Raw genomic sequence first — 26,261 nt, 5'->3', positions numbered from 1 at the left:
TTGACTCGGGAGTTGGGACTTTCTACCCAACCACTTTATAAGTCTCGTTATAAAAGCATCTGTTAGGATAACACTGTTCAGTTTGTCTTTGACTTTTATAAGAATAAGTATTCGATTTATTTTTTTTTATCATTATTTTTCGGATATTGCTGTGAACTTTAGTGATAAACAAACGATAAGCTAATTGATATTTGTGATAAAATTATACATTCATGTAATAAAACTTTCTGATTATTGATTTTTACAGGCTACTTTAATTATATAAATTTTTAAGTGTCAAAGTGTTATTAATTATTATTAGTGATTCATGTCATTATAATATTTTTAATGGCGCTCAGAAAAGTTACAAATAAAATAAAAAATATTTTGAAATAATTAGTAATAAGAAATATTTAGTTTTTTTAGCAAAATTAAATTTATGATTAAAATTATTTTATTTTTATTGTAAACATGGATCCAAACTGGTGAGAAAATTTTTTATAATTATAATTCATAACTGAAAAATTCTAATTAACAAAACTATTTTCTTAAAACTAATGAAAATGATACTTAACCCATAGAACTTTTTGCTTAATGTCATTTTAACGTTTTGAATTTTCAACAAAAGTAAAAAATAAAATTTATATAAAGTACTGAACTAATTTTAACTTTGAGTTTAAAATTTCCCTACATTAGTAAAAAAATTTTAATAATTTTTTTTTTTTTTACTTAGAAATTCTCATTTTTTTCTTTGCATTCTCAACTTAACATCACGTAAATAAGTAGTTTTACTAAAATTCTAGTTACGGTAACGAGATGAACGATGATAATTACTGTAATTGCATTCCGATTACATATTCATAGTTAAGACAATGATACATGTATAAAATTTTAAACGAAAAAAGAAAAAAAATATATAGTTGATTATGAAATGTCGGATAAATTAAAATAAATCAATTCGATAAACCATTTAATTCTAATTGAAATTAACTTTTTTAATAATTTCTGACGTACAATTTATTTGTATATATATGGGTCATTCCACCGAATGAAATTCTTTTTGGATTGTGACCCCCGCGGATTTTGTTCAAATTTTCTAGAGTGATTCTCTACACCAGAATAAAAATTCCCTGAAGATTTGAGCTCTTAATATTAAGTACTTTCGTAGTAATGATTTTTTTAATTTTGACGATTCTTTCTTTTTTACCTTTTTATCATTTTTTTCTATAGTAAAAACATTTTCTATTAAAATACAAACGTTACATTGTTTTTGTAAAAAATTTTCAGCTTTTCGATAAAAATATTTACTTTTCATTATAAGTAATGGAAGACCCTCAAAACTTTAATTAAAGTGAAAAAAGTGATTTTTCTGGCCTTGCGACAATTTTGTTTTTCAAATTTGATATTTTTTTCTGAAAAATGAGAATTTTTTACAAAAAATATGTCATTTTGGCGATGGGGTTATTTTTTCTTTGTACATAAATAAATTATAAAATATTAATAATTAATTTTATAATTGCTTTTAAACGGTAAAATATTTTCATAGGCATTTTTCAAGTTTTGAGAGTAATATTGAGAGCTCAAATCTTCAAGGAGTCTTTATTCTGATGTAGAGAATCGCTCCACAAAACTCGAACAAAATCCGCGGAGGTCACACTCAAAAACAAAGTTTTTTTGGTGGAATGACCCATATATATCTTTTTTATCGTAAATTTAAATATTTAAGCTCATTAGCATATCAATTTCCATCGAGTACTTTAAATATTTAAATTCATAGGACGTGTATATAAACATAATTCATTGATTAAATAATTAACTTCCGCCGTCAATTGTTATGAATAATAAATATATTTGACAATGTATACAATGTATATAAATAATATATTAAAGTTATTGTTTTATAAAACTTTTAGTGATAAAAACAAACCATTACTGAGTTACCATAAAGTTAATATTCTGTCACAAAATTTTGACACATTGAAAGAAAATGAGAAATGCATTCAGTCGAATAACAATGAGGAACTAAATAATAATGATAAGGTTGTATATGATGAAGAGGAAGATGATGTTCCAGTTCAATACACATCCAATTGTCGAGGTGTATTCGCTCAGGTGAGTTGATTATTTCGAAACATGCATGTCGATATATACATATATGGATGTGTATATAATGCAAACCATTCAAGTTCATTCATACACAATTCATATGATGGTATATATATGCAACATTAGTAATAGTTTCATCAATCCAGTGACCTTACTTCCATTGTTCCAGTCTAATACACATATCTCTTCACACTAATGATCGTATGTTAAAAAAAAACATCTTTAAATATTTTTTATAACTCTGTACGCGTACTTTTCTTATAGAAGAATGATAACAAAAAGCTAAAAAAGCTAAATAAAATTACTTAACTCATCATCCAATATGAGTGCATTTCTTTAAAAAAAACTTTTAAAAGTAACTCACCAAACTTTTAAAATTACTTAATTCAATTATCTCAAGTATTGCAAAAACTATATCAAGTATAATAGAATGTTATTAATTGATTTTTGTTTTTTGTTTTTGTTTTGTATTTTTTAGTGTATGGTTGCCGGTGCTGTACTATTTTTAACCGCAGGTGTAGGCATGCCTATAGGATACAGTGGAGTTTTATTACCACAACTTAACGACACTAATAGTACGCTTCATATAGATCAAGATATAGGCTCATGGATAGGTAAGAAATAATTTATTGTTTCATTCAACATTCAATTACTGCAGTTTTTTATTAACGTGTAATAATTTTTTGTGAAAATAAGTTTCATATTAAAATAAATATTTTTCAAAGAGAAATTTCACTTAGTGGATTTAAAAAAAAAAAATTTGGTATTAAAATTAACCTTTCAATTGAATAATGAATTTTTAATGGTATAGTTTGCATGGAGAGTCGTAAGTAAAAGTAAGACTTTTTAATTTTTAACTTCCTGCTACGACAATTGAAAATTTTCAAAAAAAAGGGAAGTTATTGGTTTCGGTCCGATTTTGGAAAATCGAGTTTTCATCAGATCTCAACGTTTTGAGGTCCTGGGAAGCTATTCTGACTGTTTCCGGGTGGACGTCCAGCCGCGCGTGTGTGTGCGTAAACTTTTTTATCCAATGATATCTTTGGAACGAATTAACCAATTTGAATGTGCTTTGCGATAATCGAAAGGGCTCACCAAGCCTTAGAACTGATTAGATTTTGAAGTCGATCGGTCGAGTAATTTACAAGTTATACGAAAAATAAAAATTAAAAACAAACATTTTTTTAAAGTTTATTTGTATAACTCGTAAATCCTTCAACTGATTTGTTTCTAAGTTTGATTAATTCTAAGTCTCAATAAGCTCTTTCGGTTGCCTTAGAGCACGTGAGAATCGGTCGATTTGTTCACAAAGATATCGTTGGACAAAAATTACTTTTTTTCAACGAAATCGACTATTATTTGGTCAAACCGTTTTTTGTTCTAGAAGAGCTCAAAAGTTGACAAATAATAACGTTTTCGAGCTCAGAGAGCTTTTGGGGTGTTCCGACAAGGTCAACCGTTTTTCAGATTTTAAGAACGAAATTTAAAAAATTCATAGAAATCATAAATTCTAATGTTCAAAAAAATATTTTTTTTAGTAAATTTGTAAATTAATACGTTTTAGTTGAAGAAAAAGAAAAAAACAAAAAACTTTTACAACTGCTTTTCAAGCAAAGTTATATTATAATTGTAAAATTTTCCGTAATGAAAATATATTTTTATGAAAGTAGTTGACATTAACTAATTGTAACAACATCATATGCACGAAATTCAGAAATTTTAACCCTTTTGTAAAGTTTATCAACCCTTCGGGCTACTTCATTATTGTATATACTAAACTTTTGTTAACTATTATAGCGTCATGTTGAATTTAATTACTATGCATGAGGAAATAGGATTATTCAATTTATGCCTCACTAGTTGGTAACACGATGTTAAAAGATAACAGATTGAAAACTCGGAAACGTGAGACTATATTGATTATAAACAGCTTTTAGCTGCAGATTAAATCTTAAATACTTTTGTAGATAGAAAAAGTATCGATTAATGATAATTCACAGTAATAGTAATTTATAAAAAAAATGTTAGAAAATCCAAAAGTGCACACCTCAATCGCCTATTTTATTTTTAATCATTACTTTTATTTTATTTTTTTAACTTCCCGCTAAAAAAATCGACGATATTCGAAAAATTCGGGAAGTTATTGTTTTCACCCCGATTTGCGAAAATTGAAATTTCATCAGATGTCAACGTTTTGAGGTCCTAGGAACCTATTCTGACTATTTTCAGAATGATGTCTGAGTGTCTGTATGTATGTATTTGTGTGTATGTGTGTATGTATGTGTGTGACCGATCTATAACTTATTAACTAATGAACCGATTTGGATGGTTAAGGCGGCAATCGAAAGAGCTTGTTAGCCATCAACTTTTCTGAAAATTTCAGATTATTTGATCAAGTAGACTTGAAAATATTGGCGAATTACGAAAAAAATAGTATATTACACACCTAGGGAAGTAAAGTAAGAAATGTCTCAGATCACATGTAATTGTTGGCCGAGGCGAAGCCGAGGTCAACAAACATGTGATCTGAGGCTTTCTTATTTACTTCCTGAGGAGTGTATACTATTTTTCTCCTCGACGGAGGCGGGAAGCGGCAACTTCGTTTTGCACAGCGGGACGAAAGTTGACGCTTTCCGCCCGGAGGTGAGAAAAAATTTTTTTTTTTTAGTTTTGTATTGATTTCTCAGAAACGACTCATACGATCAACTTCAAAATCTAATCAGCTCTAGAACTTGATAAAACGCGTCGATTGCCGCCTTAGCCATCTCAATCAGATAAATCGTTCGAGAGTTATCGCGGGAGAAAGAAATGGTAAAAAACGGTTTTTTGCGAATATCATTGAAACAACTGAACTAAAAAATTCCAAAATTTTATCAGCTTTAGAACTCAATAGAATACGTCAATTGCCGCCTCAACCATCAAAATCGGTCAATTGGTTTGTGAGATATCGTGGGAGAAAGAAATGCTAAAAAACGGTTTTTTCGAAAACAATGTTATACAAAAGTATTTCCGAGCTCGAAGAGCTCGGAAATGTATCCACAACAGTGTTTTCGAGCTCCTTGAGCTCAAGGAACTCGAAAACAGCGGGAAGTTTTGGGGCTGGCCCGTAGGGTCAACCGATAGGCAGATTTTTTTGTTTTATTAATATGTTTTTTTAAATATCCCGCATTTTTGTCTTAGATGTCGCTCTTTTTTTCAATCCACCAATTACGCTAGTGCTGCTGCCGGTAGTTGATGGAGAGAAAAAAGAAAAAAAATAATAACAATAGTAAAAATAAAAATGGCAGCTAAATTTTTCGTGAATAATCAGTTTTACGTAATTAACGAATTACAATTAAACTAAAAGGATTTAAATAGTGATTTTCAAAAGGGTCCTTGCGATAAAAAATACAAAGATATTAAAAGAAAGCTAGGCCGATTAGTTGTGTCTATCGGGAGTTATTGTGCTTACTAAGTTTCATACACGACAATTGACAACTCGTATCTCTGAGATTAAAATAATTTATATCTAATTAATGGAATATTCAATCGACTTTAAATTGGGTCGAAATTATCCTTCAATCGATTGTCTTTTTAATAGTATACAATTTAAGCCATTTTGGTGTAATCAAAAATAGATCGATCATAAAGCACCCTCAGCGATTTCGCGCTTGAGGTGTGTAATTTGTCTACTTTGCTTCCAGCGAATTTAATTATAAATTAAATTCAAAAAAGTTAAAAATTCAAGGGATAACGGCACTGATATGGTAAAAATGAATATAAAATTGCCGTCATGTTGGATTGTATCAAGTTCAAGGATCGGGAAGCAAAGGTTCATAGCTCATACTTACGTCCTTCAATGACATACGACCCGCGAGTCTATCAAGTATCATCATGTCGTCACACGTTAAATGCAACAACACAATTCGTTTAAAGTACGCACTGTTTAACTGACCTAGATATTTATAAGATGTAACTCACGGTCAAAGTTACTAGAGCCATTTATTTCTACAATTTTATAAATTTAGTTTTTACTTATTTCTTAATTATATTATTTGTAAAAATAAATTTTAAATGTAAAAATAAAAGAAAAACTTGTAAAAAAAATTTTACCAAAAATATTTATTACATGGAATTTCAAAATTTATGTTGTGCCTTTTCAAAATTCAAAAACATACACTGAGAAAAAATTTATCTTCGGACAATCAAATTGGTTTTGTTAAATTCTGTTAAACTAAAATTTATTTGGGACAACTAAATTTTATTACGTCAATATAATCTATTTTGTCATTTTTAACAAATGATTTAATAGACTCTATTTGGTTGACATTAATATTTCTCTCTCTAAGATAATAAAATCATTTGGTACAGTTAAAAAAATATTTATTTAATGGACAACTAAACTATTTTATAGTGCCAACAAATCCAAATATTAAAGCAAAATATTATTATATTAACTCTAACAAATATTACTTAGACACAAAAAAATGTATTCATTTAGAATAAATATATATATTTGTTCGAGGTTAATAAATATATACTTGAACCTAATGATTATTGATTTAAAAGTTATGGTGTTAGGCAGCAGCAGTGGGAGTAGTTCGGTGCTCGCCACTAGATCGCGCCCACCATTTGTGGTGTCCCTGGTAAGATACTTATTTCAGAGTTTGTATATTCGCCAGCTTGAAGCATATACGGGACGAGTTACCCGCTGAAAATTTTTGACGGTAATATATGGGTACACTGTACTACACTATGACATTAATGTTTAATATTAATATGTTACCTGTACAATTTTTGTCAGTACGAAAAGAAGTACTTGTGAAGGAAATAAATTATTTTTCTAAATATGTATTTATTGAACAGTTGTTAAATATTCTGTCATTTCAAAATAATATTTAATTATTATCAATAACTCATTCTCTATAATGATCACTCATACATTTCATTATGACTACTTTATAAACACTACAGGTAATCAGTTTAATATTTCATAGTTTCTAATCACTCGTTTTGTTGGTGGATTATAAAAAATTTAGTTAAAACAACCAAATATATGATTGGCAATGGGTAATCAAATCATTTTCTTGTCATAACTAAAATTTAGTTCAGGAGAAAATTTTTTTCTCAGTGTAAATAATTTTTACTCAATTATTTAATATTTTGAGACCCGTGGGCTTCAAGTCAGATCAGAGTTAAAAAATTAACAATTTGATGTTATTATTTTTATTATACTCAAAAATATAATTATGACAAAATTAATAATTGATTTATTATTAAATTTTCATTTTCAATAGTTTTTAATTGTCTAAAATTTATAACTTCATTTTAATTAACGTTGTTAGAACGAATTCTTTTTTATATAACAGTAAAACACAAATCAAGAAAATTTCTGGTTGAAAAAATCATTTGTCTAATGTATTTATAAAATATACAGAAATAAATTTAATAAAAAGAAAAAAAATGAGAGCGATTTTGGAATTTTATTTTCTATTACCGTAAAAGCCACCATTAAATTTATCTTTGTAAAGCATAATTAACTTTAGGTAATTCTATAGTAGCTTGAGACGTTGCAATGCAATATCGTTATAAACAAACGTCTATATCTATGTTATCGAGGGATCGGGTTTAATGACAAGGTATTACCGGTGAATTGTTTGGTTCATGCTTGGGAAATTACAGCGAAGACATTTTGTCGTTTATGTGACACGCTCTTCTATCCCAAGAAAATCTTAGTAGTAAATTAAAAGCCAGAAAAAAAAAACCAAATAACAGATTTTGTAGGGTTAGTTCTTTTAAAATAATCGAACACAATAGATAAATTTTTTTTCCATATTATGCAACTGTCAAAGTCAGTATATAAAATTTTACAATTTAAAAAAATTTTAACAATTCACAATAGCTACACTGTAAAAAATTGGGTGTAGATTCGGAGTGATTGTGGATTTTAATTCAATCCGAAATCATACTCCGTCACTCGGAGTTCTGGAGTTTAAATAAGAAATCACTCCGCATATTCGGAGTGAATAGAGTTATTTTCTTCAGGTGAAGGATTTCGGAGTGATCTAGATTTCATTTAAATCCGCATTCACTCCAATTCGTAGTTTTAATATTAAAATGAACTCTTTTTAGGAGTAGAATTCACTACGAGAGGATTAAATAAATAAACAGTCATCCGTTCCGCATTCACTCCGGATTTACTCCACGTTCACTCTGTAATTTTTTTACAGTGTAGTACTTGCAATTGATAAAACTCAACAGTTATTTTATCTCAATGTCGACATCTGGTTTCCTTGCAAATGACAAATGTCATCATTGTAGATTTTTTACGACATAATCAATCGATCGGAATGAATATTTCTAAACAAAATTTTTTTTAATTTTATTTATGTTAAACTTAGATAAATATTTAAATAATCAATCCCCTTTTTATCATGACAAAAAAAAATTTTATTGATGCGTATGATCAATTTTATAAAAATTAATTAATTTATTCTGAATTGACATTACCAATACTTCAATCCGTCAAAGTAACGTCTCTGCTGTCATTCGAAAAAAAAACTACCATTCATATTTTTGAAGAATTAAACATGACATATATTCAATGCTGTTGAGATAATTTTATTTGTCAATTTTCATTTCAATCACTTGCTTTCATAAATTTCTTATCGCAAGTCATTGTTGAAAGTGAATTTACAAAAATTTTTTAGAACCATCAAAATCATATTCAATAAGTTTTTTTTTACCATTAATGCCCAAATTATCTTAATTACCGGATTTATTTGTCAATCGAATTATGACAAAAAAAAAAAATATATTACAAATAATTACTTTTTTTTTCTTTTGTTCTTCAAAGTCCTATTAAGCATTGGATTATTAAAAATGTTTTACGTCATAAAATCAATATTCATTTCATAAAGCCGCATTTAAAAATAATTAAACTCTCGTTAATTGGAAAAAATCTCCTGACATTAATAATTTTTTTTTTTAATTTTAATATTTTGGACATATAATTCATATTAAAATTTATAACAAAAGTAAAAAAATATTTTAAAACCAGATATGTTAGTATTTAATAGAGGAAGAAAAAATTTTATTTCGCCAGTTCTCCTTTAATACAAAGACTTCCTTAAATGTATTCAATGTTTATTAAACTAATACGTTCATACTTAAACTACTTATACAGCGGAAGGTTATTTTGAATGAAAAATAAATATATTTTTTATAGAATTGAATTAAAAAAGAAAAAACGATCTTCAAACTGATAAAATGATAATACAATTGTTTTTCAGCGTCAATTCATAGTCTAGCAAGTCCATTGGGTTCTCTGATATCTGGTCCACTTTTAGACGCAATAGGTAGACGTAGCTGCCTACAATTGTCAGCTATTCCTTTGTGTATTGGCTGGTTGCTTATAGGATTTGCAACAAATTTATGGATGATGTTATTGGGTAGATTTTTCGCTGGTTTTGGAGTTGGGATATGTGGTGTTGCAGCTCAGGTAATAATATTTTTTTATCTATATTATTATTATTATTATTATTATTATTATTATTATTATTATTATTATTATTATTATTATTATTATTATTATTATTATTATTATTATTATTATTATTATTATTATTATTATTATCATTATATAAATTAATAGTACACTGTAAAAAATTGGGAGTGAATTCGAAGTGATTACGGATTTTATTTCAATCCGAATTCACTCCGTCATTCGGAGTTCCGTAGTTTAAAAAAACCACTCTGCATACGGAGTAAATAGGCAGTTCGTTTTTCCAGCAGGGTAATTTCAGAGTGATCTGGATTTTGATAAAATCTGCTCTCTTAATTTGAATCAGTGGAATTTCACTGGTTCGCCAGTGAAACCTGACTGGTTTACTAATAAAACTCACTGATTTAACCAGTAGTCTTGGTGGTCATTTAATCCGACTGGTTACTCACTGATGAATTTCACTGATAAACAAGAGAATTTTAATGGCGGACGTAGTCACTGATTTAACAGTGAGAATTCCCATTGATTCATCAGTGAGTTTCACTGATTCAACAGTAAGCTGATATAACTTTCATCATAACCCAACTTATACATATATATATGGCATGATTATTTACATAAAATAAATAAATTAAAAACATTTCTAGCGGATCCGAATTACCGTAAATTACGGTAAATGCCGTAGTTCGATATTTACGCAAATTTACTTTATTCAACTTTCATTACATCAACTGTATTAAAATTATTCAGAGTAATCCCGCACTGAAAAAGTATATATCCGTATATATTCGGGCAAATCTGAATATATGCCGCATATATGAGACATATATTCAATTTTGCCCGTATATATTCCGGATATATACTTTTTTCGTCCGGGATGTGGAAGAAGGAAATTGCACTTTGAGCTTTCCTCAAAATTTTACAAATATAATGGTCGATTAAATTAAATAAAAATTATCGAGGCTTGGAAGATAGCTTAAATTAAAAACATAATATAATTTATGTAAAATAGAAAATGCAATAATAGGGTCACAATTCGGCTTGAAATTTATTAATTAACTTAATTGTCATTAACAGACAAACATCAGGTTATGCATAACTTTTTTTAATTTCCCGCTGAGAAAATTGAAAATTTTCAAAAATTTGGGAAGTTATTAGTTTCGGTTCGGCGAAGCCTCGGCCAACAATTACATGTGATCTGAGACATTTCTTACTTTACTTCCCTGGGTGTGTAATATACTATTCTTTTGGTTTTTTTGAAATAAATCAATTCCAAAATTTGGATCAGCTCTAGAACTCAATAAAATACGTTGAATGGCGCCTCAACCATCAAAATTGGTTCATTCGTTCGCGAGATATCATGGGAGAAAGAAATGCTAAAAGACGGTTTTTTTCGAAAACAATGATTCACCAGTGACTTTTTCACTCACTGAATGAACCAGTAGATTTCTTACTGATTCAAATTAAGAGAGTGCATCCACTCCGATTCGAAGTTTTAATATTAAAATAAACACCTTTTAGGAGTGAATTTCACTCCGAGGGGATTAAATAAATAAACAGTCATCCGCTCCGCATTCACTCCGGATTTACTCCGCATTCACTCTGCTAATTTTTTACAGTGTTGTATCCTCGCCCTCTTTAATTTAATTTTATTAATAACTTTTGTTTTTATTATAGAATTTCAAATTTTTTTTTTGAAAATAATTGTGAAAAAAATAAAATTCAGGCAAAACTAATACAGATGTGACAAAAATGCATATGAGCAATTTGATAGCAAACAAAATTTCCTATAAAAAATATTTAATGACATTTTTATTACATCTAGTTACTCCAACGTAATTAGAATTTAAAGGGAGAAAATTGATTTTAACTTTTTTTATTCTTAAATTAATTGATCCCTTCCTTGTTTTTCTATAACTTTAAAATTATCAGGATACCTAAATAACTTAGAGAATTTTTTTTTGTAGCAAATTAAGTTTCTTATAAATTTTGTTTAATAGTATATTGTACAACTAGTGCGGTAAGTTGTCGATTGCCCACGAGAGCGAAGTTGAGCGCACGAACGAAGTGAGTGCGCTCATTCGCTCAAGTGGGTAATCGACAACACCGCACGAATTGAACACAGTTTTTTTTATCATTAATGCAATATAAGTACTATCTTAGTGCACGCTGTTTTATTCTCCAAGTAGCTTTTTGCTGATTCAACTGTTGCCGCGACATTTTTGTGGGTTATACGATAATCTGCATACGGCAAGTAAATTTGAGTGCGACAAGTAAACTTGTCGCACTCAAATTTACTTGTCGCACGCAGATAATCGTTTAACGCACACAAATGTCGTGGAAACAGTTGAATGGGCAAACAGCTATTTGGCGAACAAAAGAGCGTGCACTAAGATAGTACTTATATTGCATCAATGATAAAAAATATTTTATTCTACACGGAAAGAAATTTATGGGAAGTTTTCCTATGCATTATGGGAATGGTTCCCAGAATGGTATGGGAAAAGTACCTATACTACTATAGGAATGGTTCCCATATATTATGGGAACCATCCCCATAATAGTATGAGAATAGTTCCCATAATGATATGGGAATCATTCCCATACTATTATGGGAATGGTTCCCATATTGGTATAGGAACTATTCCTATAATATTATGGGAACTATTCCCATAATGTTATGGGAACCATCCCTATAATATCATAAAATTTTTTTTTTGCACAATAGTGTAGAAATTTCCCAAAATTTAAATTTTCTTAAATGTTTTGTGCTGACAAAAAATTCTTATTAAAAATTTTAATGTTTTTTTGCCAAATTCGATTTTTTTTTTTCAATGTTTGAATTTTTGTTTTTATGTTTAATAATATTTCTGTGTATTGTAGAAGTGATTACCACACTTCTTTAAATTAATTTTTTCATGATAATATGGGAACCATTCCCATAATATTATAGGAATGGTTCCTATAATAGTATGGGAACTATTCCTATAATATTATGGGAATGATTCCCATAATGGTATAGGAACCATTCCAATTGCATTATGGGAACCATTCCAATTGCATTATGGGAATCATTCCCATAATATTATGGGAATAGTTCCCATACTATTATAGGAACCATTCCGATAATATTATGGGAATGGTTCCTATAATTTATGGGAATGGTTCCTATAAATTATAGGAACCATTCCAATAAATTATAGGAATGATTCCCATAATATTATAGAAAGTATTCCTATAAATTATAGGAACCATTCCTATAATTATAGGAACCATTCCTATAGTGTTATGGGTATCATTCCCATAATTATAGGAACTATTCCTATAATTATGGGAATCATTCCTATAATTATAGGAACCGCTCCCATAATTTATGGTCGTAATTCCTATGATGGTATAGGAAAAAATTTCACAAAGTTATGGGAACCGCTGCCATAATTTTCTTTCCGTGTAATATCTATATTTTTGTTATAAATTTAATTTAAATATAAATTCACTTTCTTTTTTTTTTGTCACATTGACATTTAATGAATTAAATACTTTGGTTTAATGAAAATAAAAGTGAAAATAACACATGTATGAATTTACTATACGCACAGCCTAAAAAATTTTCCAAGCAATACTGCTTCAAATAGTTATTATTATTATCAAATATTCTAATTGTTTATTAGGTATTAGTAGGAGAAACAGCAGATCCAGGAATACGTGGATTTCTCGTTTCGATTTCCATAGCTGCTTATTGTGCCGGTATTTTGTTGGTTTATATATTGGGATCAGCATTTACCTGGGAAATAGTTGCATTCAGTTGTATAATTTTACCTGCTATAAGTTTAGTAACATTAAGTTTAATATCAGAGAGTCCAGTTTGGTTGATTCGACGCGGTAAAATGAAAGCAGCTAAAAAAGCTCTTATGTGGCTACGTGGAGGTGATATAAAACAAGTAATAACTATTATTATTTCATATTTATATCTATATCTATATCTTTTATATACATAACTTAATCATTGTTTATCATCTATTTGTGTTCGGTTCCTAAAAAAAACAATTTTTAATGTCAAGTTTACTTTTGAAAAAAAAATATTTAAAGACATTAAAGGTATGGAGTATAAGCCAGTAGCAATAGATCGATGATAAATTAATTCTTTATAGACAGATTTTATTTTTTGCTTAAACAAAAAAAGAAAAAAAAAGTAGACAATGACTAATGATATGGTTAGAAAATATATGACGAGATAATGTATTTCAGAGTATATCGAGTTTGTTTACTTTTTATTGTTGTTATATTGTTATTATTGTTTTTGTTGATTCAAAGATCACAGCAGAAATGTCTGTTCTGATAACACGAACAAAGCAAGATGACATGCGTACATTACCGTCGTCAATGTCTTTTTGGGAACGATTATCAGAAACAAAATCTAAAATAATTCATCCAGGTGTTATTAAACCGCTGATCATTATAAATGTATTTCTATTCTTACAAGCGTTATCTGGCACGTATATTATTGTTTACTATGGAGTCGACCTTATTCAAGACATTGGTAAGTCACGATTGTAATTGATAAACGTGATCTGAAACTTAAATTTATAATTTATTATTTGTTTGTGTTTTATAGGAAAAGGAAGTGTTGATAAATATATGGCTGCTGTTGTAACAGCAACAATAAGATTTGTCTTTTGTCTGCTGTCTTGTGTTTTATTGTTAAAAATAGGCAGTAGAACAATTGCCATCGTATCAGGAACAGGAACTGCATTATCATCATTAGTCCTTGCCGCATTTGTTTTGACGAGAGTAGAGGAATCTTATTTTGACGTGAGATGATTATTTTAATATATTATTATTAATTAAAATTACACTTTTACACTGTAAAAAATTTTCGGAGTGAATCCGGACCCAGTGAACACGTGACCTTAATTTGACGTCATACTAAAGTCATAGAAATGTCACAGTAGCTTATATAAATTAGACGTCAATCTGACGTTCTATATGACTTTAGTATGATATAAAAACTTGTGACATCATATTGATGTAAATCATGACTCTTGTATGACGTCACAGTCATGACATATATTACGTACACTTGACATAAGATCTAAGTCACGTTGTTACGTAGAAATAAAATCATTATCGTATATCATAATGACGTAATTTTTAAATCATACATTTATGTCAGTAGCAAAGTCACGGTTATACGTAATATGGATGTTACTCTGAAATCATCTCTTTACATCAGTGGCACGTCAGTATTTTACGCGATACTGATGTAATTTTCAAGTCATAGTTTTTATCATCAATTTATTAAAAAGAAAAACAATCATAGAATGAATTTTCAAAATTTTGTGCAAATAACAACTGAACGTCAAACTTTTCTAAGGCCAAAGTAGTTGATAAACTCGATAATAGACTATTTAGACATTTTAGATTAAATCTTTAGCGTAAGCAGAAGAAATTAAGTTTAATTTTTTAAATGATAATATACCGAAAATCCTATCATTTAGGATGATAAAGAAAATGTTGCGGAAGTTTGAACTCTTTTAATATTAAGATTATAAAGTTCAGTATCGCAATTTTTCAATCAAGGAAGTTTCATACGATTTTGTGGAATTATTTAATGTTTCGCAAAGTTTTATAAAATTTTCTAAATTTCGCATCACAGCAAAAAAAAAAAAATTACAAAATTTTTTACTGAGTATTACACAATTTCGGAAAATTTATTTAAAATAATTTTTTTTTGTTCTCGAGTTAAATTTCATAGAATTCATAAGATTCTATAAAATTATCATCCAGTTTTAACAGTATTATTGTTTCTAAAAAATGTTATACAACATTGAGTTTTTACAAAATTTTATCAAGCTTTATAAAATTTCATAACAGTTCATGGTGTTTTTTAAAATTTTGTAAAAAACCACCACAAAAAATTATAAACTCCGTCTTTTCCGGCATTTAGCTATAAATACATCAATTAAACACTAAGCTCCAACTTTCATGATGTGGACCAGTGAGCAGCGTTCAGGATTACCAGCCAAGAGGAGCTGTGTTCGAGCCCAGCAGACGCCCAGGATCTTTTCACTATCTTATGTTATTAAATCTTGTTTCTAAATTTGTAATAGGTTCGCGCGATAACAATCAAATCAAATATTCAATGTTTCAATTTTTTTTTTTTCAAAAATATTTTTTCCAGATTGATAATTTTGACATCACCTATATGTCATATTGACGTCATAGAATTTCACACAAAAAAGTGGGAAATAATGAGTCACACCTGACTCATTCATGACTCATATCTTATGTGAATGATGACATAGCGTAAGGTCACTCTGACGTCAAATTTACGTCAATGTGTTTACTGGGCGAGTGAACGCAGAGTGGATGACTTTTTTTTATTCACTACCCTTCGGAGTAAAATCATTCCGAACGGAAGTTATCAAAAATTTTAATTATAAAAAAGTTACTAATATATAGTGAGCTTAGATCTTTGATATTTTTACATTTACATTGATTACGAAAATAATTACGAACTCTCTTTCCATAGATTCACGCGAAATGATTTATAAAAATTATAACAAACCTTAAACAAATATAATTCCACTGAGTCACAAACTATGTTCTATGACTGCCATCAACTATACCTCAAGATAACATTTCATATTGTACCGAAATATCAAATATTCCCATAAAAACTGTCACTATAGCTATTCAATAATTTATTATTTTCACTATGTATTATATATATATGAAATTATAATTTAGTGAATTACTAAAAGATTTTGGGTCATTTCATGTCAAATCGATGGATAGTTGAAATCGATCCTTTTCGATGTGGACGAATTTTGCTAAAAAGTTTTCTTTCACCAGAGAGTCAGAGAAAAAAAATTTTTTTTCAAAAGTTATGCAAAATTCAAAATTTCGCGATTTTTCCAGTTTTCCAACTTTATTTTTCAAATATCTCAAAAACTATGATAGTTACAAAAATGATCCAAAGCTTGTTTTGAATGGGATACTTGGGGCTATAAAAAAAAATATTCCAAAAAAATATTTTGAAAAATGACAAATTTGTCAAATTTTGAATTTTTGAAAATTGTCAAAAATGATGATTGACATTAAATTTTTGGCTCAAGTTTTTGTGGATAACACCTTGCACTTATTTTAAAAGATCCCGAAATTTTTAGAACTATTTTTTGTTTTTTCCAAAATATGAATTTTTGAATTTTATTAAAAAAAAATTTTATTTTTTTAAATTTTTTTGCTAAGTAAAGTTCAGCAATCACGCAATTTTGTAAATTACAGCTATAAAAATTACACTTATTGACATAATAATGTGAAAAAAAACCGTTATTGACGGTTAAAAATATAGATTATTTGGAATGACCCTTTATAAATTAAAAACATAATATATTTTAAGTTTAATTATGAATAGTCTAGTTTCTAATTAACAGCTGTTTCTATTAAATATAAATTTATTTAAGTATTAAAACACCGAATCGGAGTGAATGCGGAATGAAATAAAATCCGTATTCACTCTGGATTCAGTCCCGATTTATTACAGTGTATCAAAAGACTCGACGATGAAAAGTAAATAATGCATATGTTCAATAAAAATATTATTATTAATTTAAGCTGCAATGCGAAAAAAGCTCAATACGATAATATTTGTGATCTATTTTTCATGATATTCTTTTAAATGAAATTAAAAAAATTTATTTAAATCTATAATAATAATTCTGAATTTGTCTGAGGTAAATAAAAAAAAATATTTATTTTCAATTTCGATATGAATTTGAATATTGAGTTGAACTATGAATTAAAAAAAAACAGTGAAAAAAAAACTACATTTTCAGTTTTATTTGCTTGTAAACAAAAAAAAGCCAACAATCAATCAACCCCATGGGCCATTCCTACTTGTTTTTTGCCAACGAGTTTACTGAACTGAAAAGTTTATTTTTAAATTTTCCAATTCAATAAACTTTTTTTTTTTCTATTAAACAGACAAATACAAAAAATTTGAATTTGATAAAAAAAAAAATTTTTTGTTTAAAGTTTATTTACAATAAAACATTATTTTTTAAAATTAGAAAAAAAAATTGAGATTTAAAGCCCTAATTCTTGCATTCTACTTAGTCCGACTTGAGAATTTAATTTTTTTTTTTTATTATTTAGATCGATGTATACCGAAATTAAAATAAACGAACTTTAAACTTTAAACAAGACTTAAATAGACCTATTGATATCAATATGGTTTTCAAATTTTTTTTCCCGGCATGATTCAATTCAAATTGATTTTAATAACCCGTGTAAAAAAAAAATCCTTCCTAAAAGATTCTGAAATAGTTCGACATGTGGAACTTCTAAAAAGCTTGAGACAGATTAGACTTTGAGTGGAACTTTTTTCGAACTGTCGTAATTTTGATAGTAAGAAAAAAATTTTATCTAAGACTTTATATAAGGAGATTTTAAGTAAAAAAAGAACGTTTTTAAATCACATTTCCCATACCATAATTTGACTACATTTTATCTTCGTTTTGAAAAAGTTTCCATTAAAAACCAATAGCCATAAGAATTAAAAAACGTTCATAAAAAGTTCCAAATAAAAAGTTTTCGAGCTTTTTCAAAACAAGTGGAAAATGTCGTAAAAATGCGTTTCAAAAAATACCTTTCAAAAACGTTATTTTTGTACTCAAAATTCGCTCATATAAAATCGTAGATAAACTTTTTTTTTTACTATCAAAATTACAGCAGTTCAAAAAAAGTTCCACTCGAAGTTCTAATTTATCTCAAGTTCAGAAGTTCCACATGTCGAACTTTTTTGGAATTTTTTCGAAACAAATTTTTTTTTACACGGGAATTTTAATTAAGATTTTCTAATTAAGAATCTATAATATTTAAGCCTGTTGTATAAAAAACTTTGTGAAAATTTGTACAATATTCAAACCAAGTACTCGGTTGACACTAGAGTGTTCTATTTTTAAAAAAATTTTAAATTATCCAAGCGATAAGTTAAAAACAGATAATTCTAAATTAATAATTATCACCTTGTCAACAGTAAGCTCAATTGAACAAAAAAAAAGTGCCGGAACCGTTTTTAAATTGTTTCATAATTAAATACCTCTAAAAAATTCCAATCATATTTATTATTCTGACTTTTGCCCACGCTTGAGTTACTTACATAGTTATAAAATCTATATTAGCATTATATATAGCCAACGACTCTACATATACTTCCAGAAAATGTACAAATTAAAAGTATGAAAGAGAAAAAAAAGATTTTGTTTTAAGTTTAATACACTGTAAAAAAAAACCGGGGTAAGTCCAGGCCGTGTAGGTGTTAAAATTTTCGGTGTGAAAATAACACCGCTATCAGTGTAAATATTCTTTACTGGTGTTAAAATATTTTTCGGTGTTGAAAATATTTTACTTTGTGAATATTTTTACTTACTCGATCACTACGGTTAAACAGTTTTTTATTAATTAATTAAATTATTGGTGATTGAAATGATGGGAGTAAAATTGTGTAATTTTTTAATAAATTACATAGAACATGAATAATTATTTTAAAAATAAGCATATAGCAAGATTGAAATTTCCTCCAGATAATATTCATCAAATTTTTATATTTTTTTATATGCAATAGGGTAGATGTACCATTTGTGGCCACTGCTCCATTTTTGGATATTTAATACTTTATTTTAAATAATGAAAACGTATTAAAAAACAATTTCATTGCAATAGTGTGATAAAAATATCTTCAAACACATTTAAAAAAATTAATTATGTTGTTGCGTATTTTACAAATTATTTTATTCAAAATTTCTAAGTGGCCAAAACTGGCCCTAAAGTGGCCAAAAACGGTACTTCTACCCTACATTTTTTTTTCCAATTTCTATACGTGGAATTTTTTTTTGCACCGTTTTAACACCGCCTACACCGGTGTTATTTCATTTTAACATTGCATGGTGTTGAATTGAGTCCTTTTTTAACACCGCCTTTTTACAGTGTACAAAACTACTCTAAATAAAAATTATTTAATTTAAATTAATAAATTTTATTTACAGATATATATAATAGGAGTTTGTCTCTTTATGTACGTCAGTTTAAATACAATTGGATTGTTTACTCTGATTGGAACAATGATTAGTGAATTGCTGCCTCATCGAGCTCGTGGAATAGGTGGTGGCTTTTCAATGTTCATCTTCAATTTTTCACTCTTCCTTACAGCTAAAATTTTTCCATTGGTATGACAAATATTTATATATGCACATAAATATATAAATTAATCAAATGAAAAAACTCACGAGTCATGTTTGCTCTTTTATTTTTTTACGAGTTCAATAAAAAATCATGACATGATTTTTTGACACAAAAATATTTAATATAAAAAATTGTTTATTTATTTTCTTTAAATTAAATAGGTAAGAAATTTAGTGGGTATGGGAGGTGTTTTTGTAATATTTGGAGTATCAGCTTCTCTGCTCACAATATTTATGTGGCTCACATTTCCCGATACAAGAAATCGTTCATTACAAGAAATAGAAGATTACTTTAATGTATGTAAATAAAATATAAACTTTAATTAAATTATTTAATTTACTGTAAAATAATAAATTATTTCGATATTTTTAGGGCGAAAATATTATTTGGATAAAGAAAAAAAAATGTCAGAATAAAAGGCTAAAAAATTCTGAAGCATGAAATTATTTTAAGCATCGCAACAAAAAAAATAAAAAAACGTGATACATTTTAAATTTAATTTATACTATTTAGTGTCCATTAAATGTATATTTTTTTTAAATCTATAGTAATAATATTAAGAAACGTTAAGAAAAATGATATCAAATAATTTAACATATCATTAAAAACCAAGCAATGAAAGGTTTTTATTTCGTTATATTTATACTCTTTTTATAAAAAGTAAATTTAAGTAAAAATTATACGCTTCAGTTATTGTATTAAATACTAGTATAATTTGTCTAGAAAAATTTTTTTTTTTAATTATATTTAGATATAATTATTTTTATATACAAATTAACTGTTATCTTATATTTATATATTTACTTATATGTATGTTAATAAATAATTAAAAAGCCAAATATTTATTTTTTAATTTTTATTGTATCAATTATTGATAACATCGAAATAAATCCCGACGAAGATTACACATCAACAGCAATACATTATTATAAACTATTTTTTTTTTATTTGTCAACAGCAATTTTTATACTGATATCTTTTGTTCATTTAAATATTATTTTTATTTTACTTGTTTATTATCTTCTAAATAATTACAACATATTTTCTTTTATCTGAATGCCTATTAACTGATTATGTAAATGAGCAGCTGACAAATTAATTTAACCATAAGAATATTTTACTAAAATAATAATTTCTCGGACTGTTGAGATTTTTTTAAAAATATTCAAAAAAATCCCACAATTGAAAATATAATTTAATAACTGTCAATGTCAGTAATAAACTATAATTATTTGAGTAAATATATTAGTTCAATGCACATTGTAACATGTGTGTTTAAATATATATTTAATAATCTATTCAATGAAACTCTAGTTAACAGACTTTACAGTATTTATAAAGAAATATAAACTACCGTTAATGGCAATGGTTTTTTTAAAAATTTGAACACTATAATATTAATTTTAACTCAAAATAAAGTAGTTATTATTTAACGATGTTGATATTCGTCGTATCAGTGGGAGAAAAAATATATTTAGGCCAATGGGTTACGGAATTTTTCACCGGCATACTTGGCATTGGCGCCAAGTTCTTCCTCAATACGTAAAATTTGGTTGTATTTAGCCAATCGTTCTGAACGACAAGGTGCTCCGGTTTTAATCTGCCCAGTTGATAAACCAACAACCAAATCAGCAATAAATGTATCTTCAGTTTCGCCAGAACGATGCGATACCATCGTTCCCCATCCAGCGCTTTTAGCCAAATTGTGAGCGTTTATTGATTCAGTTACACTACCAATTTGATTGACTTTCAAGAGAAGACAGTTGCAAGCTTTCTTTTCAATGGCTGTCTTGATTCTGTAATTGTTGGTTATTAATTAGTAATTAAATAATACTAATAAATATTATAAATGATAATAATAATAATATAATTTAAATTACCTCACTGGGTTAGTTACTGTAAGATCATCACCGACAATTTGAATGGGAGTAGCAGCAGTCATAGCAGTCCAAGAATCCCAACCGTCTTGGTCAAACGGATCTTCAATTGATACAATTGGGAAATCTTTAACCCAATCTAGGTAAAGATTTTTCAACGCATCTGGTTCCAAGTAAGTGCTGGGATCAGATTTTTCGTTTTTGAAGTCTAAATCGTATTTTCCATTCTTGTGGAATTCAGATGCAGCTACATCCATACCTATTTTTATCTTTCCTTCATATCCCGCAGTCTAATTATCAAAAATATAAAAAAAAATTACTATTATTAATAATACTACCATTAAAGAATGAAAATTAATCCCTGGCGGATCGGAGTTACGGTAATTTACCACATTCGGCCGAAAGTTACCGAAAAATACGGTATTTATACGACAAATTCACCGCAATTTACAGCAATACACGGTATGTTACGGTGTATTACGGTAAAATGCTGCAATTTACCGTAATTTGCGGCATTTTTACCGTAAGCACCAAATGCTTTTGTATTTTTACAGTTTTTACAGTGCAATACTCCACATTACGGTAAATTACCGTGCGCTTACTGCAAAATTGCGGCAAAAATACCGCACCTTTACCGTAATTCTTCCGAATGCCGTAAATTACGGTGGTTACCGTAATTTACTGTAATTGGGATCTGCCAGGGATTACAGTACAACCTAGTTATAAGTTACTCGGAGCTATAGGAAAAAAATTTCTTGGAAATAGCTTTCCCTTACTACTATGTTTTACTCGGTAATCGCTCGGTTTTCTTCATGTTTGTATTTGTGCCCACAGTCCTTTTATAAGTTAGTTAACGTCTGTCACTTATCTACGTACATACTTGATTTACTTATGAAAGGACTGCAGAAACAATCTCCTTCGCGAAAACCGAAAAACTTCGTTAGTGGAACTGGAGTGAGAGTGCCATTTAGAGACGAGCAAAAAAAAATAGAGGGGAAGTTACTTATGACCAGGTTGTATTGTATTTATGTATAAGTAATAAAGTTTTATGATTTAAATTTAAAAGACATGTAAATTATACCTTGATGGCATCAATAATTAAATTAAGAGCTTCTTTGTTCTCGAGAATGTTGGGTGCGAAACCACCCTCGTCACCAACAGCAGTAGCATCAAGTCCAAACTTCTTCTTGATTCCATTTTTTAAGTGATGATAAACTTCACTGCCCATTTTCATAGCTTCAGTAAAGTTAGCAGCTCCAACTGGTAAAATCATAAACTCTTGCATAGCGAGTTTGTTACCAGCATGAGAACCGCCGTTGATTACATTGAAAGCTGGTACTGGAAGGATAATGTCCTTGTTTCCAGCAAGCTCGGCGATGTACCTAAAATAAAATAATCAATAAATAGTCTTACGTAATCTTTCATCATAAAAGTGATGCAACATTGTTATTGTTATCATAACAAGATTTGTTAAAAATAATATCAGTGGGTGGCTTAAATTATTATTGATGGATTATATTAGACTTAGTGCTTACTTGTAAAGAGGAATGCCTTTTTTAGCAGCTCCAGCTTTGCAGACAGCCAAGGAAACGCCCAAGATAGCGTTAGCACCCAGCTTAGCTTTGTTGGGAGTTCCATCGAGTTTCAATAAGAAATTATCGATGTCAGTTTGTTGAGTGACTTCTAGCCCGGCCTAAATTTAATATTTATAAACATTTTATTATTTGTTTAAATAAATATTCATATTTATGTAAAGCTCCATTTATTTTTGATAAACTATTCAGTATTATACATATCGCTTTTAGATAAATTTCATCAGCAAATATGTAACGGCAGATTGATACTTTTTACATTATTAGGTAACAAACTGGGTCATTTAAGATGTAAAAATGATTGTACATCTGAATTTATGCGTTTTATTTAAATTTTTGTAAATATTTTTGTAAAGAAACACGCATAAGATGACGTACAACGTCAATCCAGGATGAATTTATTCTATAGCCAACCTTCTAGACTTGAGTCGTATGGGTGAAGTGAAATAATAGATGATAGTTTTCTCTTGAGTACTCCAACAGACTCATCAGTCATCAGTAAGACTGCTTTGATGTATGCTGCCTTAGACTACCATTCTATTAATAGAAGCAGAGCCACCACGATGTAGTGAACTTTGCTACATTAAAGGCGTGTTCAGAAAAACACTCTAGAAATTGATAAATATCTAACCAGAAATTTAGTAAATGGAAAGTCACGTGGTTTAATTAAAATTAGAGGAACGAAATAATACCAGAAGCTGCATTTACTTTCTCTGCAGAGTTAATGAACGTATTATGGTTATTATGAGAATTTCTAAACATGCCCTAACTCGATAACAATCCAAGGCAGATGGTAACTTATCCCTATGTATCTACTTACATACTTTGAAATTGTAGTAATATTCAATGAGTGATCGAACGGCTGACGAATAATCAATATCAATTAAAATATTAAAAGTTAGTACTTTAGTTAGACCTTTAAGACGCCATCGTCCATCTTACAGCAATAAATAAAATATTCTACTATTTTTCAAACAGTGGATACAAGATTTAAGCTACTGCTGTAATTTTTATTCTATTGCTTTAATTATTTCTCAATCCGCGGTAAAATTGAACGACTGAGTGAATTAATTTATGGATATTATAATTATTAAACCGTCAGCATTCCCATTGTGAGCATTTCGCTCACAGAACACTATTCAAATTATAGGGTGTTGCTGTAGCGCAAGCGAGACGCTAAGAAACACGGGAGCACTGAAGGGTTGAAATTTCAAAACTTTGAAATTGTGTGGAGCCCTAAAGCTGCATAATTACCAACTACCGCCGAATCGCGTTATAAGTCCGTCTACAGGGGTGTAGGGGAATATAATTTTAAGAATTCCTGTACCCTCACTTCTGTTCAGTAGTCAATTATACTTCCCCTACTTTACAAGTATGTGAGAGCGTACGTGATTATTTTCATAATCGCGTTATGAGTCCGCCCGATTGATGAGTCCATTAATTTATAATTAATTATTTAACTATTTATTATAATAATACGGATTCTATGATTATTATAGCAATAATGTTTATTAAATATGTTCTTAAAAGTTGTATTTTGTACTTTGATTAAAAAATAACATTTAATTTGTCTCACCAACGTTCCGGTCTCATATTAAGAGACTGAAATGAATTTTTTTTTAGTTCATGGATGGGGAATGTCTTCAAGAGAAATATGAATCGACGGACTTATAACGAGCGGAATCATAAAGCGATTCGACTGTAGATATAATATAGATATCAAAGAATCAATTACTTTTAATAATTCGGGAGCGATTATAGAGTTGATGTTGTCAACAGCTTTGAAGACTGATTTTCCATGATATTTAGATTTATCATTGTCACGAAGTTCAAGAGCTTCATGGACACCAGTGGAAGCACCAGAAGGTACAGCTGCTCTGAATAATCCATTCTCAGTCACCAAATCAACCTAAAATTTCAAATAAATAAATAAACAATTATACCAATAATACTTATTAGTAATGAAAATAATAAAAAAAAAAAAAGAAGAATATATAACTACAGTTTTAAAATAATTACCTCTACAGTAGGATTACCACGAGAGTCATAGATTTGACGTGCCTTAATACTTTGAATCGGCATTGTGTAGTTACTAAATTCGCAGGTAGAAATTCTGTAACGTAACAATAAACTAAATAAAACCAGCTTAAAAATTATGACACCAGTGCTGATTATTCAATTTGCTGACGTAATATCTAACTATTTTACTACGATAAACCCGAGATTTATTTTCTTGAATTAATATAATAATTCATTGACAGTAAATTCTACATAAAATTAAATTATTTTTATTAGTTTATCTGATGAATTAATTTTTAAAAAATAATATTCATTTTTGAATCATAAATTATCTAATTATCAACTTTAACCTTGCCAAGGTCATTGCATCATCTAAAAATAAACGTATCAATATCAACTAATATATATTAAGTAACGTACTATTAAAATAAACTTAATTTTAAGTGACAATTAATGTATTTTTGTGTAAAATTACATAATTTAAATCATAAATATCCTAACTATGAACCTCAAAGTAAAATATCTGCTCAGCAAACCACTCCCGGCACGTAATACGTACATTATAATTCGGTCTGTAAAAAATCGATTCAACTGAGTATGAAAAACTATAACTATTCAAAAAATATATATTTAAAATAATATTTATAATTATAGATAAAATAATAAATATAAACAATAATAATAAGGTAATTATAATAATTATTAATTAATGAATAAATTTTATGTTAAAATAATGAATATTAATGTACCTTTGTGCAAACGCGTGACAATCGACACGAATGACACGACCGTTGGATGTAGACTGAAAAAATGTCGACCTAGCTGTGACCTCTGTAAATGAAAATTTAAAAGTAATTAATTTATTATTATTTTGATTGCTAAATTAAATAGTCGGTTATTTATAATTATTGTACTGACATTGATAGGATTGAAACATTTAAAGTGTTTTTTAAATTATTT

The 26,261-nt window shown here is 28.3% G+C and overlaps 2 protein-coding genes across 3 annotated transcripts; one reads left to right on the top strand and one right to left on the bottom strand.

Moving 5' to 3' along the window:
• On the top strand, nt 1–20,421 carry LOC130667706 (facilitated trehalose transporter Tret1-2 homolog). Of its 2 annotated transcripts, XM_057469496.1 has the most exons (10): nt 1–464; nt 1,893–2,091; nt 2,564–2,699; nt 9,357–9,565; nt 13,240–13,509; nt 13,883–14,108; nt 14,184–14,380; nt 19,618–19,797; nt 19,975–20,109; nt 20,186–20,421. In XM_057469496.1, exons 1-10 carry the CDS (start codon nt 451–453, stop codon nt 20,252–20,254), a joined length of 1,635 nt encoding a protein of 544 aa, XP_057325479.1. In that variant the 5' UTR covers nt 1–450; the 3' UTR covers nt 20,255–20,421. The 2 variants fall into 2 exon arrangements, with proteins under 2 accessions (XP_057325479.1, XP_057325480.1); XM_057469497.1 differs by lacking the exons at nt 1–464; nt 1,893–2,091; nt 2,564–2,699 and adding an exon at nt 6,780–7,038.
• A 233-nt stretch (nt 20,422–20,654) lies between these two features.
• Nucleotides 20,655–26,261, bottom strand: LOC130669156 (enolase). The gene is made up of 8 exons (XM_057471899.1): nt 26,220–26,261; nt 26,051–26,132; nt 25,302–25,395; nt 25,018–25,191; nt 23,226–23,383; nt 22,772–23,072; nt 21,694–21,980; nt 20,655–21,609 (listed from the first exon to the last, which is right to left on the bottom strand). The coding sequence occupies exons 3-8, from the start codon at nt 25,362–25,364 to the stop codon at nt 21,288–21,290; spliced, it is 1,305 nt and encodes a 434-aa protein (XP_057327882.1). The 5' UTR covers nt 25,365–25,395; nt 26,051–26,132; nt 26,220–26,261; the 3' UTR covers nt 20,655–21,287.

The sequence above is a fragment of the Microplitis mediator genome, chromosome 5, assembly GCF_029852145.1.
Source record: "Microplitis mediator isolate UGA2020A chromosome 5, iyMicMedi2.1, whole genome shotgun sequence".
In the NCBI taxonomy this organism is placed as follows: domain Eukaryota; kingdom Metazoa; phylum Arthropoda; class Insecta; order Hymenoptera; family Braconidae; genus Microplitis; species Microplitis mediator.
This window is presented reverse-complemented; position numbering and strand designations above follow the sequence as displayed.